At 38.4% G+C, this 17,406-nt stretch overlaps 1 protein-coding gene across 4 annotated transcripts in view; it reads right to left on the reverse strand.

The window, feature by feature from the left end:
• ARHGEF7 (Rho guanine nucleotide exchange factor 7) overlaps window positions 1–17,406 on the reverse strand; it is a gene marked incomplete at both ends in the record, with an annotated part of 119,902 nt that overhangs the window by 46,045 nt on the left and 56,451 nt on the right. For all 4 annotated transcript variants that reach the window (XM_080612041.1, XM_080612040.1, XM_080612042.1 and 1 more), the window contains 3 exons: window positions 2,983–3,078; window positions 3,374–3,468; window positions 9,961–10,049. In XM_080612041.1, coding sequence (XP_080468167.1) covers window positions 2,983–3,078; window positions 3,374–3,468; window positions 9,961–10,049 — 280 coding nt within the window. The remainder of the gene's footprint in view (window positions 1–2,982; window positions 3,079–3,373; window positions 3,469–9,960; window positions 10,050–17,406) is intronic.

The following is a 17,406-nucleotide window of genomic DNA, read 5'->3' on the forward strand; positions in this document are numbered from 1 at the left end:
CAAAGACATGTATTAATTTCATTACAAAATTAAGAGAACCACAGCAAAGCCTCTGCTGGTGTACACATGCTAGAGGCATCACGATATGACCACATCTAAGCTACCCAACATAGTCTGCTTGTTAGAATTACACCCAGCAGCTATCAGTTGTTTCTCTAGACTTAGAACAGGTTCCCAATGCATGCTAACTTGAGAAAAGAAAGAAAATACCTTCTTGATCAATTACACTTAAAGATTCTGATCAAAGTGAGCAATCAGAACTAAAGCTAGAGTGGCAGTCAGAGGAGTGACATTACAGAATATCTCATTGTGTCCTGCGCGTTTTGAAGTAATCTGCCTTAGTTTTGGTGTCAGTGGACATCACAACATTCCTGGAAAGGATGTGGAAACTGTGATGAATCCAGACCAATTTAAACACAAGACTAAGAGAGGCAATTTTAAAAAAAAGCAGGTAATAAAATGTAAGCAGCACTGTGTTTCCTTTTTGCAAGGAAAAGATCAGATGTCCCTAAATTTCACTTGACTGTATGGTTACCATAAGACTGTCATGCAGCAATCTATGTATGTATGTGCATAGGCACAGGCATAATTTGTATCTGCACTCCAAAACCAAACTTGAGAATACTGATTAGTGTTTTCAGGTTTGTTGGTTTGTTTTGTTTTTTTCCTGGGTGGGGGGGGGTTTTCTTTTGTTTTATTTTTTTTTAGGGGGGGAGGGGTAGTTTGGGGTTTGGGGTTGTTTTTGTTTGGGGTTGTTGTTGGTTTTGTTTGGTTGTTTTTGCTTGTTTGTTTGTTTGGTTTTTTTTCAATTTTATTCCCATTCCACTTCAGGATTATCCCAGAACATGAAGTACCTGCTTGTACTCAAGCACAAAGCAAGATAAACAACACAGTTACTATGACTGCAAAAGCACAGACATTAAGAAAAGAGGGCAAAACCCAGCTAGTTTTTATGGGGCAGGGATATAAGTCTGCAATACTACCTAAAAGACAGAGACAGGCAATGCCTTCAACCCGCTATAGAAGAGATTACATCTAAGCAGTCCGTACCCACCAGCCTGTGTGTTGTGCCATTCCCCGCAGACGCTGAGAAGTACAGCCACAGACTGACAGTTCCTAGTCCCAAGTGAATGGAAGATTTTAATTCTTTTTGAACAGGAGACATTTGTTCAATCTCCTGTTATAAAAATACCCCAAAACCAAGAGAGATTACCTGACAGACACTGACTTTGTCCAGAGACTCCTCTCCTGTGTGAGCCACTGCAAAACTGATTTTTGGCACTGGGTCACAGATCTGGAAGAGACCTAGAGCACCAGACTACTTTCTGTCTTCAAGAGAATGGAGCATGTAGTGCTCTTGCCCTGCTTTACTGTCAGAAATGTACCCTTCTGCAACTGAAGACTCCAAGAGCATCTCTCTGCCTTGACAGTTACAGATCTTTTACATCCATCAGAAGAAAAGAGCACCTAAAGCTGGTCAGAAAAAAAAAACCAAAACCCAAAAAACAAAAACAAAAAAACCCCACCACACACTTTTGAAGCAGATCAGCCAGAAGATTCTCAATCAATGCTAATCAGACTTCTTTCATGTACCACTTCCATTTGGTAAATGAAAAAGAGACATCACAAAGGAAGAACACCAAACAAATCTGTCCTGTGCTGCCCAGCATCCAGGCAGGCAGAGAAGTGTTCCCAGCCCTGTGACAGATGGAGTACTACAGTGATGCTGCAGTAGAGGTCAACTTGGACAAGTTCAAAGAAGACAAACCTTCAGCAATGCACCAGAAGAACTTCAAAGCTGAGGGCAGGGTGGCACACAACTGAAATCAAACCACATCCGAACAACTTCTTTGGCCAAAACACAAAAAACACCCGCTACCACATTATGCATTGTGCAAAACACACAACCCACCTTTTAACAACGAGGATTAAATAAATCAAAGCAGTGCAGGCAAGAAGAAAAGCACCAGAAAGTTTCTGTCACTGCAGTACATGCCAGGATTTGTTAAGAGAAAACTCTAACGACAAATTGACTCGAGAGGGGTGTGGAGTTCGAAAACACAGTCAACTCTCACACCCAAGAACAGAAATTTGTCAAGCAAGGTAGGCTGGCAGCACTACAACTGGCAGGCCATCAGCATTTGGTCATTCTGACATGTCAAGTTAGGAGCACCACACCGGATGCTGCAATATGAAGTGCCTGAATGACTGAACTCAAAGTTCCCTGCCAAAAATAAAATAAAATGATAAATTATTTTTAGCCCGGGAGCTACTCTGAGTTTACAGAACACATTCACCAGCCAAAAAAACATGGCACAATGACAAAAACCAAGGCAGCAGGGCAAGCATTCTTCTACATGATATGAATTATGATGGATTAGATTCAAAACAGAAGGAAGCTGGACACTCAAGTCAATATGCTATGATGGAAACTGATCTGAAAATACAATTTGGCATTATGGGTATATTTATGAAACTAAAATAACACAAAATATCTGCAGTAACACTTCAGTAGCCCTGGGAATCTCCCAGCACATTTTTATGACCACTATTGTTCAGGATACAAGAATACTAGGCACAACCATTTTCACACAGCGTCTTTAGTCCAAGTCACTTACCCCTTCCTCCATCCCAACTTAAGCTCCCTTCATTCTTTCTCTTACTTTAAGGAAAGACTTAGAATTTATGTCTCCTAAACAAAAACCACCACTTCCTCTATTACTTTCCCACTGGTATGCAATTGCATCATGGAAATCCATAAACTGCCAAACTATGTTAAAGTTCCTACCTTTGCAATTGCATCCTAGAGCATCTATCTGAACAAGGAATCAACATATTATCCAAACATCTATTACTGTACTGCTGTAGCAACTATCCTTGAAGTGAGAGGAGCAAAAATTATGTCAAACTACTACACAATTAAAATAATTAAAAAGAGTTGCTTGTTAGAATTTTACAGTTTCTGGTATGTATAGTACTTACTTGGTGCATTCTTCTAAAGACTGTACAAGCATTTGCTGGAAGGAACTTATTTCTTCGAGGTTTCCCATTAAGTATGAAGTATTTGCCAAGTTTAACCTGGAGCCAAAGCAAATAAAAGGTGTTTAGGTTTGCAGTTATTGACTAATTGTGCTTTAATAAAAGCTAAAACCTTAAAAAAAAAAAAAAAAAAAAAAAAGCTTACTGGTTCTTAGATCAAGGACCAGACTCCTTTAGAGTAAGCAAGCAAATAGAATACAAAAATGTAAGCTCTGCCTCAAGAATCTCTCAGACCACACAAAAAAATTCAGACATTGAAATTTTGATCATGTGAACCCTCCCCAACACACAAGAGATATTATGCTTCATTTAAAAACAAAACAAACTCACATACTTTTCACTGGCTTGCAATGGTCGCAGGTAGTTTGAAAGCATTGTTTGTAGCTCCTTAGCATATTCATTTTCTGTTTCTAATATATTTTGTAGCACCTACAATAAATGACAGTTGCTAATTGTTTTTTTTTAAGAGATACTTCAAAGTGGTCAAATCAATACCATTTTTAAAGCATACTAAAATTTACTTAGCACTAGGAAAACTTAAATGAGTGTTCCTACATTAAAAATTAAAGTATCAGCAAGAAAGCATATATATCTATGAAATCCACAGGGGAAAAAAAACCACCACACACACACAATAAGCCATCCTTTAGCGCTCTTCAAAAAAAAGTAGTAAGCCAATAGGAATTTCGCTACACTTAAAATTTTACTGTAAAATTTGAGAGCTATATAGAGTGTTCTTTCAAAGCTAGGGGTAATTATTCCTTCTGTGTACTTCAGAACAGTCAAAGATCATCACAGGTTGGTAAAGCATATAAAACAGAAGTTGTAAGAAATGAACAATTGGTGTTGTTTTCCAGTCTCAATTACAACACATAACTAATCTTGCTAGCAAAGTGTTTACTTACTCAAATGTATTGTTCTGTCTAGAAGGTCTGAATATTAACAGATTTCTAAATATCAAGTAACTGCCAACTTTACTTAGCAAATGATTAGCATTACTGCATTCTTTTTAAACAGGGTTGCCTAACTTTCCACTGGGAGTGCAATATATACTACCAGGAGAAAATTGTAACAGATTCTGATGCAAAGCCAAGAGTTTATGGAATACAGAACACTTGTTTTTTGGCTGAATATAAATCAGACAACTGGAATATCCCCAAATGTGTACAAGAAAACATTTTACAGGGCCATCTCCTGGCAGCCTGCTTTAGGATATCCTCCAGTATATTAACATCAAGTTCTTCTGTGCTTCTAGCAGGCAAATTATTTTTTGCCTCCAAAAAGTTAATGATTTAGCAAGAGAATCATTAGAATTAAATGTAGTCCAATGAACACAACTGAGCTTTGAAAACTGTCTGCTATTCACTGGTCATAAGCCACACCACAAACCCCATTTTGCTACATGCCATATTTGTCAAGGCTACAGTAATATCTCATTTCAGCATTTACAGTAACAACTGTAATTGGGTGCATTATTCACTGTTCTAGTCAATACTCTTTCTTAGGAAATAAAAAAAAGCCATTCAGTCCTAAATGCAAACCTGATGAAATAACTTTAAATAGTTCAGTACGTCAATGAAGAATTCACTGTTCCTTTCACTGGTGTCATTGATTCTTCTTATTCCTTGAATGCTTCTATTCATTTGGAGAGTGGGAGAGAGACCACTTTTGAGTTCATTCTTTTGTTGGAAATCTGAATCCTTAACTGAAGATTAAAATGTCTCCATTCTGTGCTAAACACTATGACAGAAGAATGTCACAGGGAAAGTTATGGCTACTAACTAGGAAACTACAGCATAAACTACAATAGGGCACACAAATGTAAAAACACTAATGGAGAAAAAGGAAAGAAACAATTTCCATTGGTCATACCACTAATTAAACCCCATATTCTCTTGCACATATATAAACCAAAGAAAGTAAATTGTTAAAACTATAAAAGTACTTAGCATCCACGAGGTGCAAAACTAGATGCAAGACCAATCTTTTCCAATATGACTTTTCCTACAAATACCTCCCAGCCCAAAGTCATGACATAGCCATTAATAGGGAAAAGGAGACTGAAAGCCAAAGACAAAAACACAGTGTCCTGATGGAAGCACTGAACAGCATTAAAAGACATTCAAAGATAAAAATCAACAAATTTGGTGGAGGTCTTGAAAGGCTGCACAACTGCTCCACTTTCTCAAAGAGTATTCCCGTTCTTTGGTGTAAACAGCTGTCTGAAAAGGCTGAAATAAAACTAGTTCCATGTTGGACACACTCCATTGTTTTCCTGTGCTGGTTTGGATTCTCATCTGAGGACTTTCTTTGCAACACAGAGAATACGGAATTGGGGACAGAGAGGGAAGAATGGGAAAGGTTAAAAACTAGAATTGGGAACCTTATTAATTACTGGGAACAGGAAAATAAATGCAGCTGTAAGTAAAACTGCTACAAAACCTGTGCAGTCTACTAGATATACTAGAATCTTATTTTTACATTATTTTAGTAGCTCAGTGTTACACAATACTTTACATACACACAGTTTTATATACTTCCCAACACATTAAATCATTTTTTTTTTAACAAGTAAGTTTCCACTGCATACAACATTCTTTAACTTTCAGTATCTTTAAAAAAGAATAAACTTGCTTACGCACAGCTCTGAAACCTCAGTTCTGTGAAATCTCGCATCCTCCCAGCTTGACTTACCTATCTTACCGAGAAGCTATGAGGATTAAAAGCCTGGACTGTGCTTTGAAGCGATAAGTAGTCAGTACTGCAACCCAGTATTTTGGCACCAGAGCACCCTTACATTCCTCATATCCGCATCTCACCCGCATGCTCCAATAATCACCTTTCTTCTCCTTCCTGCCTTCTGCGCGTTCTGGCTGCTGCAAGACCCCATGAGACCTCAAAGACCTTGTTTCCACAACTCCACCACAACATTTGCACAGATAAGACCGGGTACCAAAAGAGCAGCATTGAAGTGGCAGCTTTTGCAGTCTGTAACACTGATGAATGGCAGGCACAGACAACTGAGCTCATACAACACAATCTCCCTCATGGAAAATTCAAGCATGGTTAACAATTCTGTCACACAAAACCCCAACCATCTCCCTAAGGCAAAAACTACCGCCCAAAATGGATTTAAAATGACCTACATGAAGATGATCTTTCAAATCAGAGGGAGAAAAGGCAGATTTCACAGCTATGCTCAGGCACAATCCTGTAGCACATTCCCCATTTTACAGGACTATGGCACTCAACAGAAATATCACATACTTCAACAAAATGGTGATCAATGCCTAATTTTCTTGGATCATGAGAATCTTACAGATGTACCCCTTAAAACAAGCCCTTGACAGGGGCAATATAAAGCACCACACAAATATAACATCTTTCAAGGGTCTTCAAAAACTTTTATGAACTTCAATAAACACAAACTCTTGACCCAACTTCAAAAGTGCAGCCATAAAAGGATTGCTTATTTTCTACCACTTCTCAAACACTTAAATGAAAAATGACATCATCCAAGTACTCATACCATTGTGAAATTTGCCCATTTCTTTACCTGCTTTTAGAGCAGCTACTTGATCTCAAGGAATGGTCCTGTAAATGGAGATAACCTAATTTTATTTTGGACACAAAGTTCTCAAGGAATCTCAAGTAAAACTCAGAGTAATGTCTGTTCTGTCTTCAGGGGATAACCCACAATAATATGTCCAATTCTTCAGTAACAGGTTACTAAATTGCTTCTACATGAAAAATGCTTCATGCTTGATCACAAGTCTAGTTCATATTACACACTGCTGTAGGCTTTTATCATTTTATAGAAGACAAGACTTTATAGCTAGCTTTAAGTTTTACTCTACTAGCCTGCATTCCCAAGGCAGGTAAAATGTAAGCACAGACCAAATGTGTTCTGCCTTCTCAGCAACACTTAGTGCAAGATGCAGCTAAATAAAGCACACTGAGACCAGAAGGTATGTGTTTCGTGTTACAAACTTTGGATGGAGCTCTTTGAATCCATAAAGAACACGTTCACAAGGGGACGAAGAACAGAGGAAAGGGGCGAAAACAGTCTCCTCTCTACATTAAGCACCTTTCCCTTGGCCTATCTCAGCCCTTCTCCCAGAGAGGGAGATTTGCAGAGGCTCTCCTACCACTTCCTGAACTTTCTCTGAACTGCTCTTTGATTCTGTCCTCAGTCAAATGAATGCATCCATAGCTGCTGCCCACACGTGCACAAATCCTCTCCTAGGAATCACAGGAATAAATAACCATGAGGTTTACAGGTTTGAGCATGTACCCATATGGTTGAAGATAGCCACAACTTAAAAATAGCAAGCAGCCCCAGAGTACAAGCTTCAAATCAGCTTGCTTGTCAAGACAGGCTTTAGCACAAATGTTAATGCTTACTCTTGAGCACGAGGAACATCCTCTTAGCTACCAGTTGCCAAAAGTTTATTTGGAGATGTTGTTTTTACCTCAGTATGGTCTCAATTTTCTTTATCAGTACAGACTCATAAGACTTCCAGCATAGGGAAGTACCATGTCCTCAGCTTATGTATTAAGACAGAACAAAAACTCAACCGTCAGGTTAAACTGCTTTCACTTCAATGAATGGTTTTGCTGTTTGTGTTAGCTACATGTAAAAATCATTATATATTTGACAATTATTTTAAAGAAATATTTTATAGTTATATTGCCAGAGGAAACATTTCATTTTTCATATTTTTTTTAAGATGTGAGAGTTGTTTGCCACACTGTGGAAAAAGGTAGTAATGAGAAAATTACCCAGTTCACTGCAAACAGATTTAAGAACAGCATTCTAGGGCCAGTCCCGTAATTTACTACATACATTATTATTATGAATTGCTCATTTCTGTGTGTCCTCCTCACCCCCCAACAACGCCATCAACAGTTAACAACAGGAATCTTACTACATCAGTCTACTGCACCAAGAAGGCTGCACCTGAGCAAAATGAAAAATTACCTAACTGTAAAAGTAGGTATGATGGTCACTAGTTTCACCTTTTTTAGTTTTTTGTTAATTAAGCCACTTTAAAAGCCAGCTATGGCTACCTGTTTCCCAAAGTATTTAGCAGCTTGAGTCTCCTTGATTATGATAAAATATTATCCAGGGAACAATTACAAAAAGCACATAAGCCAAAGGCGGTATTTCAAAATTGTATGGCTTTTTATAAAGTTAGCAGTCTTAACTATGGTTTTAGGCAAATTCAAGCATTTACTTCCTATGATATTCACTGAAGTACACTATCACCCCCAAAAGTGTCCTGTGTTACTCTTACAAAATAAAATACAAAACCATGTAATTAATTAACTTTGGACACAGTCAAACTGGAGTTCTAGTTAATCCCAAATTAAACAGCTGCAACTCTTACTTTTCATCATATTAAGGTCTATCAGGGAAATAATAATACCAGATTATATGAGACTGGATTTACCACTGACTTAAAAAAAAAAAACCAAAAAACAAAAAACCCAAAACAAACAAAAAAACCACCTCAAAACAAACAAAAAACCACCCCACAACCCAAATCTAAAGAACTGGTGTTTGAGACTGCTGCCAATTTATTTTGATTAAAAATTCAACATAGATATAAATTAAGCGCAGTCATCTACCTAGTGAAGGAACCAAATCCTCACTTTTGCTGCACTCACTCCAGTTTACTTGCATTGGAAAACACAGGTCTTAACATCAAAACAACCACAGAGAAGACATATTTGCTACTATGCACTACAACACTTTGGGGGAAATTAGACTCTGAAGAGATATAGTGGAAAAAAAAAAATAAAAAGGAAAACTATCCATTACATGTACCACAGTAAAATCATTACTTCCCACAGTTTGAAGGAAGCTGTGCCTGCACAGGTATTTCCCATCATGGCTAGCAGGTGTGGGTTACAATAGACAAAGAATTGGAACCCTCACTTTACCACGGAATTACAGCAACCAGCAGAGTAACCAAGCAAGCCAGAGGGAGCAAGCAGGAGGTTGCTTCATTGTTTTCAATTAGGGGCTATATGCAAACCAGCTCTGTTCTTCCAGGTGGCTGGCATTATTCATGCCACAACCACAAAAGATGAAAGCATAAAATGATGCTTTACCATCCCCTCTAAAAACTGATAAAATTAAAAACAATGACAGCTGCTCCAAAGAAAAGGGACAGAAACATTGTGTTTAGGTTTTACACCAGCAGGGAGCAGTGGTTAACAAAAACAGGAAGATGCCTTTTGCTGCCCAATCTATCACTGTAAGTAAATAAAGGATTCTCAAAATGGTTACAACAAAACATTTAAAGATAGAGTTTGGCATATTTCTTACATGCATCTGCTAAAGAGGTCTGAGTACTAGATTAAGAATTCCTGGGGCTGTGTTAAAGGCCAACTCTGGCTATATCCCTTTTGCTGTGAAATCTACCTACCAGTGTAAAGGAGAAGTTCCAGGAGTTAATTATTTAGTTGATTTATAAGCAGAAATACAAAAGAGGCAAAATCTTTCAAAATGTTCACTCTCTTGTTCAACAAAAAGGACAAAACTATTCTTCACCATTTTAAAACAGCAGATTTTCATTAATTCATAGAGATTGGGGAAGACTGATTGCATATTTGGGGGGGGAAGGGAAATTAAAACTAGCTAAACAAATAAAATGAGCATAATATATTGCAGAAATGCCTATTATTCACTTACTTTAGACTATATTTTGCATCATGCTTAAGAATCCATATGTATGATATTCTACAATACTAAAAATGATATTTGTTTATATGAGAATTCAGTAAAACCCCTATCCTAGTTTTGGCAACAAGGCTCTGAAAAGACAGCCCATTTTTTTCGTGCAGATAAAAGTATTTAGTTAAATGATGTTCTACTGTATATAACAGCTACAAGGAGGGAAAAGAATCACTCACCACATTGTAATAGCTTTTGTTAATTGCAGACGTATCGAAGCCTTTAGGTGGACTCTTCAATGTACCTGACTTGGGGGAGACGGGTTTTTCTGAAATGCAAGATATTTTGGGTTTAAAATATTTATGTGGTGCATTTTCACAGTTCAACACTAGAGGTCAAACAAACTGCTTTAAAATATTTATTGTAAGATACAGTGAAAACAGTGCTTCAGTGAGAAACATGTATTCTTGTGCTAGGAATTATTGGTAAAGAATCAAAACGGTTTGTATGTTCACAATGAATGAAACTCTAGCCTTAATGAAGGCAAGCAGAAGAACTTTGATTCTTTTTCCTAGAACCAGAAAGCCAATTAATAAAATCAACTTCTCCAAAATTATTTTTTAAAGACAAAACATCACAGACTGCAATTAAAAACAAAACCAAAACCAACAGGTACTTCCAAACACTATACACACTTTCAAACAAAAGTAGTATTACGTTTTAACATTTAATGAGTTCAGTAAAAGCAAGTGACCAAAGGCTGAACATACTAGAGGTGGGACATTACACTCAGTTTGGCTGAAATAAGAGAATCAAAACACTGTACAAGCAGTGGAGTGACTTACCTGAGGCCTATCCCAGAAAATCACCTTTTAAAACAAATTACCTATTACTGTTAATGAAGTAAAAATTAGAAGTGCTTATGTACTTGAGAACAGAGTCCATCATAATAATATGTGCAGTCCTTCCTATATAACACCATGGTGAATCTACTCCTCAGTAACGCACGCTATTCCTGGAAGGACTACATAAGCCTAAAATTTCAAAACAACAGTCCTGAAAGTTGCATGTTTACTCTCAGAATGGAAAGGCACAGAAAACACACCCGTAAAACCTCCCCTCTCATCCCTACCGTTTCTTTTGAGTCAATCACAGGGGAGCAAAGATATGGGGAGAGACAATCAAAAGCATCATGTTGCATGCTGGAAAAACAGCAACTAAGATTTACAGCATCTCTTTTTGAACTCTCGCACTTGACTTTACACATAACCAAGTGAGAATGCTGTGAGACTTTATTTATCAGGACACCATGGTGTTTTGCGTGTTTGGGGTTTTTTTTTGTGGGGTTTTGTTGGGGTTTTTGGGGGGTATGTTTTTTTTTTTTTAAAAATAAGCAGGCTTGTCTAATATGCAGATTTCAAATAAGTACTTGAAAATGAAATACAAATTTGTATCCAAACAATAAAAAAAAGGCAAAATAACCAAACCCAGAAAAAAACCCAACAAACAAACATCAAAACACACCTACTGAAACATCTACCTCCATTTTAAAAGCAAGCTCCTGTTTCAAACACATTTTAATAAAGAATCATGAATAATTTAACTCTAGTTTACCTGATACCTCAGGCCAATAAGAATAAATTATGCAAATCTCAAACACAGACCTGCCTTTCCAGGAGAAGCTAAGTCAGCCAAGCTAAGGGCCAGCTGTGGGGAATTCCCATGGACAGTAAAGCTCCCCAGGGAAACACCACCACAAGCAGAATAGTCCATGTGGTACCAGTCTCTGCTGGACTGCATTCTGGGTAAATTAGTGCTTCTTAATGCTGCACAGCTGCATTCCCATGGATGCTGTCATCTCATGGGAGCTGACTACAGATGCAGGCCACCCTTTTGCAGGAGCACCCAGCAGGCCATCGGGACCTGAGGCTTTAGCCAGCAGTGCATAAGGAGCAGCTCAGGCCCCAAGGGCACCCAAGTGGTATTATCCTTAAGGGCACTTTTCTCTGTGCTGCGTTAGAACTCCCCTCAAAGAAGCTACTCTAAAAATAAAATACGGTCTTAAAACTGCCAAACATGGGTAAAACCATTTCTCCTTACCATGTACAGAGATGACAGTAAATCCTTTTGCTTAATATTCCCCGCCCACCTCCCCCAAGTCAGCTATAAGCTGACAGACAGCACAAAAAACATTATCCTCAACAGTTATTCATCTGGAAACACTGATGCTCTCAGGCATCAGCCCTGCAGTACTTACACGCTCTGACATACAGCCAAGCAATTCCAAGTGACAGGGCTCCTCCCATCCCCTTAGAACAAAACCATAAACCCAAGCAGATCTGTCATCCAACATTCAGTGAGAAAGAAGCACCTACACAGTCATGTTGTATGTACAGCTACTAATTTATATATTCATATATAATGCTACTCATTTAAGGGACAACTACAACTTGTTTCTTTGTACTGAATGATGAAAATGATTTAGTTTACACAAACCTGGTGATTTGCTTTCATTCTCTGTGAAAACTCTTGACTTATCCTATAATTTATAGTGACTTTCACATTCACTAAATACCTAAAGGTTTGCCAATCATGTGCCAAAAAGCATGAAAAGAGAAACCAGAGTTACTCAAAAAAAAAAAAAAGGTAAATACTTCTTTTTTTCTTCTATCAGAGTATAGATGTTTGACCTCTGTTAACCTGGAAAACATTGCCTGGTCACAGAAGTCTGGCTCTTCCAGCTAATCATTATGTCAAAGAGTGTAAAAATGAATCTCTTCCCCTAACTTTTTCTTCCGCTAAGCTGCTGAAGAAATGGGGACATTTTTTGCTGAAATATATAGTCATTTATATTACCAGCTGTTCAGCAGATTCAGTTATCCATCAGAGACATGATCAAATGCAGACTTAAAAACAAGACAAAAAAGCATCACACATTCAAATCATCTTGCCTGAACAGCCATAATCAACATTCAGCTTTTAAAATGTGCAGGCCACTTCTATTGTAGAAACACAGAATTAGACACAGCAGATCAGTCTAGCTGTCTATCACGTCTGGTATTTTGCCTCCAAGCACTGCCTTGCTTCATAAGAAAGAATAAGAAACAGCCTTATTGCAATTAGCTTATTGCACAATGCATCACACAGAAGAAAACCCTGATCTTCTACATAAGAAATCACTTTCTTAGCATAAACAAAGGTACGTGTTACTCATCATCCTTCATGATACATTATTAGAGTACTTTTGGAAATACACAGCGTAATTCATTGAGCATTTCAAGCAGGTGCCGCACCCATTGAGCATACTGGGAACATCTGCAGATCTTACAGGTCCATAGGTCCATGAAGTCTGTAGGTTCCCGAAACACTAGCAAAACCCTGGCACCTTGCCCACTCCAACATATGAGCTCTGTTTTTCAAAGCACTGGAAGAGAATGACCTAAGCTAGACACCAAGTTTTCCCATACGGAAGATTCTTCACTTCTCCCTATTTTCCCCTCAGTCACACTGTGAATCCATTACATTAGCAGTGAAAACACAACAAAAAGTATGCACAGCATATGATCAAATCTAAAGGAAGCAAGCATCTCCTCAAGTACTAGAAGAGACCACATCCAGCTGATGACTGAAACCAACAGGTAAGTTGTCTTTTACTATCAATTTCTTTCCTGATCAAAGCATTACATTCAACTGCACTTTGAAGTGTCTAGAGATAAACCAGATAGAATTCAGTGGGTGGAGAAACTGAGGTTGGCACAGGCTTCTTAACATTATTCTTCCAGCAAATAATTATTCTTAGTAGAACCAAAACAACTTAGAGCAGCTGCTTCTGTAACCTTTCCCTAAGTAGCACATAAGATACCATGAACTCTAGAATGAAGTAATTTTATCCTTTACACACGTCTACCTACATGACTGTAAAAAGCCAGTTTACCCAATCTTCCCAATGTTTTATTTGGTTCTATTTTCATTTACATGGAAATATTTCTTTTACTTGTCTTCAAATTACTCAGCACTAACAATCTCTCCTATCTCTCTTCAGTCATGTGTCCTGTTTATGTCATATTTGTTTTCATGAAACAGTCTATGTCATGCTATTTCACAAAGCACTCTTCAGGATGTACTTTACTAGAGCATTTCAACCCTACTACTGCAAGAACATCATGTGTTTCTGCAATTCCTAGGCTATGCTGTGTAATCTAGACGCAAAGATCCAGTTTGCCCAAGAAAGTTGTGAATGCTCCATCCCTGGCAGTGTTCAAGGCTAGGCTGGTTGGAGTCTTGGGTGACACGATTTAGTGTGAGGTGTCCCTGTCCATGGCAGGGGGGTTGGAACTTGATGATCTTAAGGTCCTTTCCAACCCGAACTATTCTATGATTCTATGATTTTATGATTTAGGTTATTTCACCCTACAGTACGAACGAAAGGTGTACCAGCTGGGACACCAAAAGCTATTGGTTGCTATGAGTGAACTGCTACAAGCAATCCCTGTTGCTCTAGACCAATCAGTTCAAGTCCAGCACAAGGAAGGCAGGCCTAAACTTGTTTCCAGTTCTCTCGCTGGCTCAGGCATCACAGCAACATGCTCCACTCTCCAACGTAGATAATACCAACGCTTCTTCCCTGGTAGGATCCACTGGTCCCAACCTCTATTCTATTTATGCTGACAGGTTAACACTTGACAAGAGAACAAAATACCCCTTCAAGTGTACATAGCTGGGGAGACGAAAACCAGCATTCTTGGTAGGTTTTCTGGTTTTTTTCCTTTCCACTCCTTCCCCCTCCCTCCCCCCAAGCTAGAAGTGTTTGGTTTGGGTTGTTTGTTTTTTTTTTAACATCCAATCAGAAGAACCACCAACACTGTAATTTGCACTGGGCCTGATACTAATATAACTGTCAAGAAAGCATAACAGAATGACTAGACTGACACATTAGTTTCTGTGAAGAATGAGAATAAATTTTGTGACATATCAAATATAATCTTTCAAAGCCATAGTCCCTTCTGTGCAATCTCATGCCATTAAAATGAATTACACAATGATAAGCGATCACATGTTTTTTTAAAATCTGATTAACATCTGACAGATGCTAAGCAAGAGCATCCCATTTGGGGTAACCACTACTCCTTTCATTATCAGGGAAGCCTCAGAACTAAGCCTCCAAATCTCTCTACTGTGCAAGACAGAAGCAGCAGTTTAAGAGACAAGACTTCGCCTACACCTCCACCCCTTCCTGATCTGCTTTATGTAAGGAGAAACAAACAACTCAGTAAGGCCACACTGTCAAATATCTAACAAGTTTACACAGTATCAATTTTTAACCCTCTGTCATGTGTAACAGTATGACAGGATGGAAATAAAAGTCTCCTCATTTCAAAGTACTTCCTGCCTAGTGATCAAAGAACATTAAAAAAAGAAGGCAAGATGTTACAGGGTTTAAAAAGGGAACTGAAAACATGCACACAGGTAGAGAGGAAGAGAGAAATGCCCATCTGAGTGATCCTTTGAGTGTGGGCACATACCTGAAAAGAAACTACTACGTGGTTTTTTTCTTCTAAGTTCAATAACTGTACCACAATTTAAAACAATCTTCCTTTTCCCCTTGGATTGGGAAGTAGGAGAGGAAAGAATAAGCACACACAAAGGCAAATTAAAAACTATTTCCATTAGAGCCTAATTTATTTCCCAAAAACGCAGTCATGGGCCACCCTAAGAAAACTAAATGCTGTGCTTTGCACAATAGTCTCATATCTGTCCTACAACCATTCCTAGCTTGCCTCATACATGTATAAGCATTCTGTGCTAACACTAATTCTGCCCCAGCTAAGCAAATAAGTTATGTAGGCATAGCTTTGTGATGTTTCAGCTACTCTGACTGAAATACATTATCATGTAACATGCTCTGCTTGAGCAATATATGTAATGTAGTTTACTTTTCTTCTAAAACCTTTAAGAAAGCAATGTGGGTAAAGGTGGTTCCTGTTAATAAGCAGCTCTTTCTTCCTTTCCTTGAATATCTCAGGGCAATAACACAAGCTAAGATTACAAATATACAGTTATCTGACATTAGAAGATTTTAACTGAAACATTTCATTTAAATATCGAATGCCTATGAATTTTCTGAGGATTAAAACAAGAACATGCATGCAGAAAGAACTTCTTTCCTTTCTTCTGCTACAGTTTGCCAAAGTCAGGTTACAGCAGACTAAAAAGATTTATTTAATCAAATGCACCATTTCCCAGGAGTTCTCCAAAAAACTCATCATCAAAAATTGTAACAAACAGTGCTGCCTGTACAGAATTTGTAACTAGTTGCAGAATTTCAGCCACATTTGGGAGAAGAAAGGTGAAGTTATACCATCAATAACCAAACACTGACAGGAAGATGCTCTGAGGGCTGGAGCACCTCTCTTATGAAGACAGGCTGAGAGTTGGGTTTTTTCAGCCTGGAAAACAGAGCTCAGGGAAGACCTTTGAGTAGCCTTCCAGTACCTAAAGGGGCCCTTGGTACTAACCTCGGTCCCACAGCTTGCTTTCCTATTCAGGAGAGACACTTAATTTGGGAGAAGTATTTAAAAAAAAAAACCAAGAACAACTTCATTTCAGTTGCTGGGAACTACTTCTTGTCCCATTTTCACTGTTAAAAGCTACTTCGATTCCAGAGCTGACCCAGGTTCAGTCTCACGAGTCAGAAGAGATCCAAGTGATGAATTCAAACAAGACTCTGCAGTAACATTTTACTAAGTAATGATGGAACAAGAAAGTTATCATGGTTGAAAGAGATTGCCTACAATACTACAGACAAGACAAAAAAAAAAAGGCTTCAGGAACTGGTTTTCAGGGTAAGCCACATTTGGGAGACCTCTGAAGATCATTAAAGCTAAGTCTTACATCATGACTATGCCTAAGAGGATCTAGTTGAAAATGATGATGAACTTACAGATCTAAGACTAGCATTCTGCAAAATGAGTCTGTAGATAGCAAATCAAGGAAAAAAGTAAGAGGATGCAACTGCAGAAGAAGAAGAGTCCTGGGTTCAGCAGTAGCAGCCATTTTTCTTCTTCTTAGTAGCTGGTGCAGCACTGTTTTTGACTTTCAGCCTGGGAACAGCACTGATAATATAGATGTTTTTAGTTCTATGCTCAAATGTTTAGTCTGACCAAGGACTTCGTGAGTCTCATGCTCTGCCAGGGAGGAGGGGAAGCCAGGAGGAAGCACAGACAGGACACCTGACCCAAAGTAGCCAAAGAGGTATTCCATAACACAGCACGTCATGCCCAGGAGGTAAACGGAGAGTTACCCGGAAGGACTACATCACTGCTGGGTGGGGGCGAGGTATCGTTCAACAGGTCATGAGGTGTTGTGTCCTCTTCCCTTGTTATTTCCTTTATCATTATTATTATTGGTGGTAGCAAGCAGTGATTTGTGTTATACCTTGGTTACTGGACTGTTCTTATCTCAATCCGTGGGAATCACAGTCTTTGGATTCTCCTTCCCATCCCCTCTGGGAGTGGGGGGAGGAAGGGGGGGAGTGAGTGAACGAGCTGCGTGGCTGGGTTTAACCACGACAGTAAGTTAAAAAAAAAATATATACATATAATGGAGTTTTACCATCAAAATGTAACTTTTTTATCACACATCTGTATGGTTGCCTAAAACAGAAAGAGGTCATGCCAATGATTTCA

The sequence above is a fragment of the Psittacula echo genome (genome assembly GCF_963264785.1).
Source record: "Psittacula echo genome assembly, chromosome: 3".
Lineage (NCBI taxonomy): Eukaryota > Metazoa > Chordata > Aves > Psittaciformes > Psittacidae > Psittacula > Psittacula echo.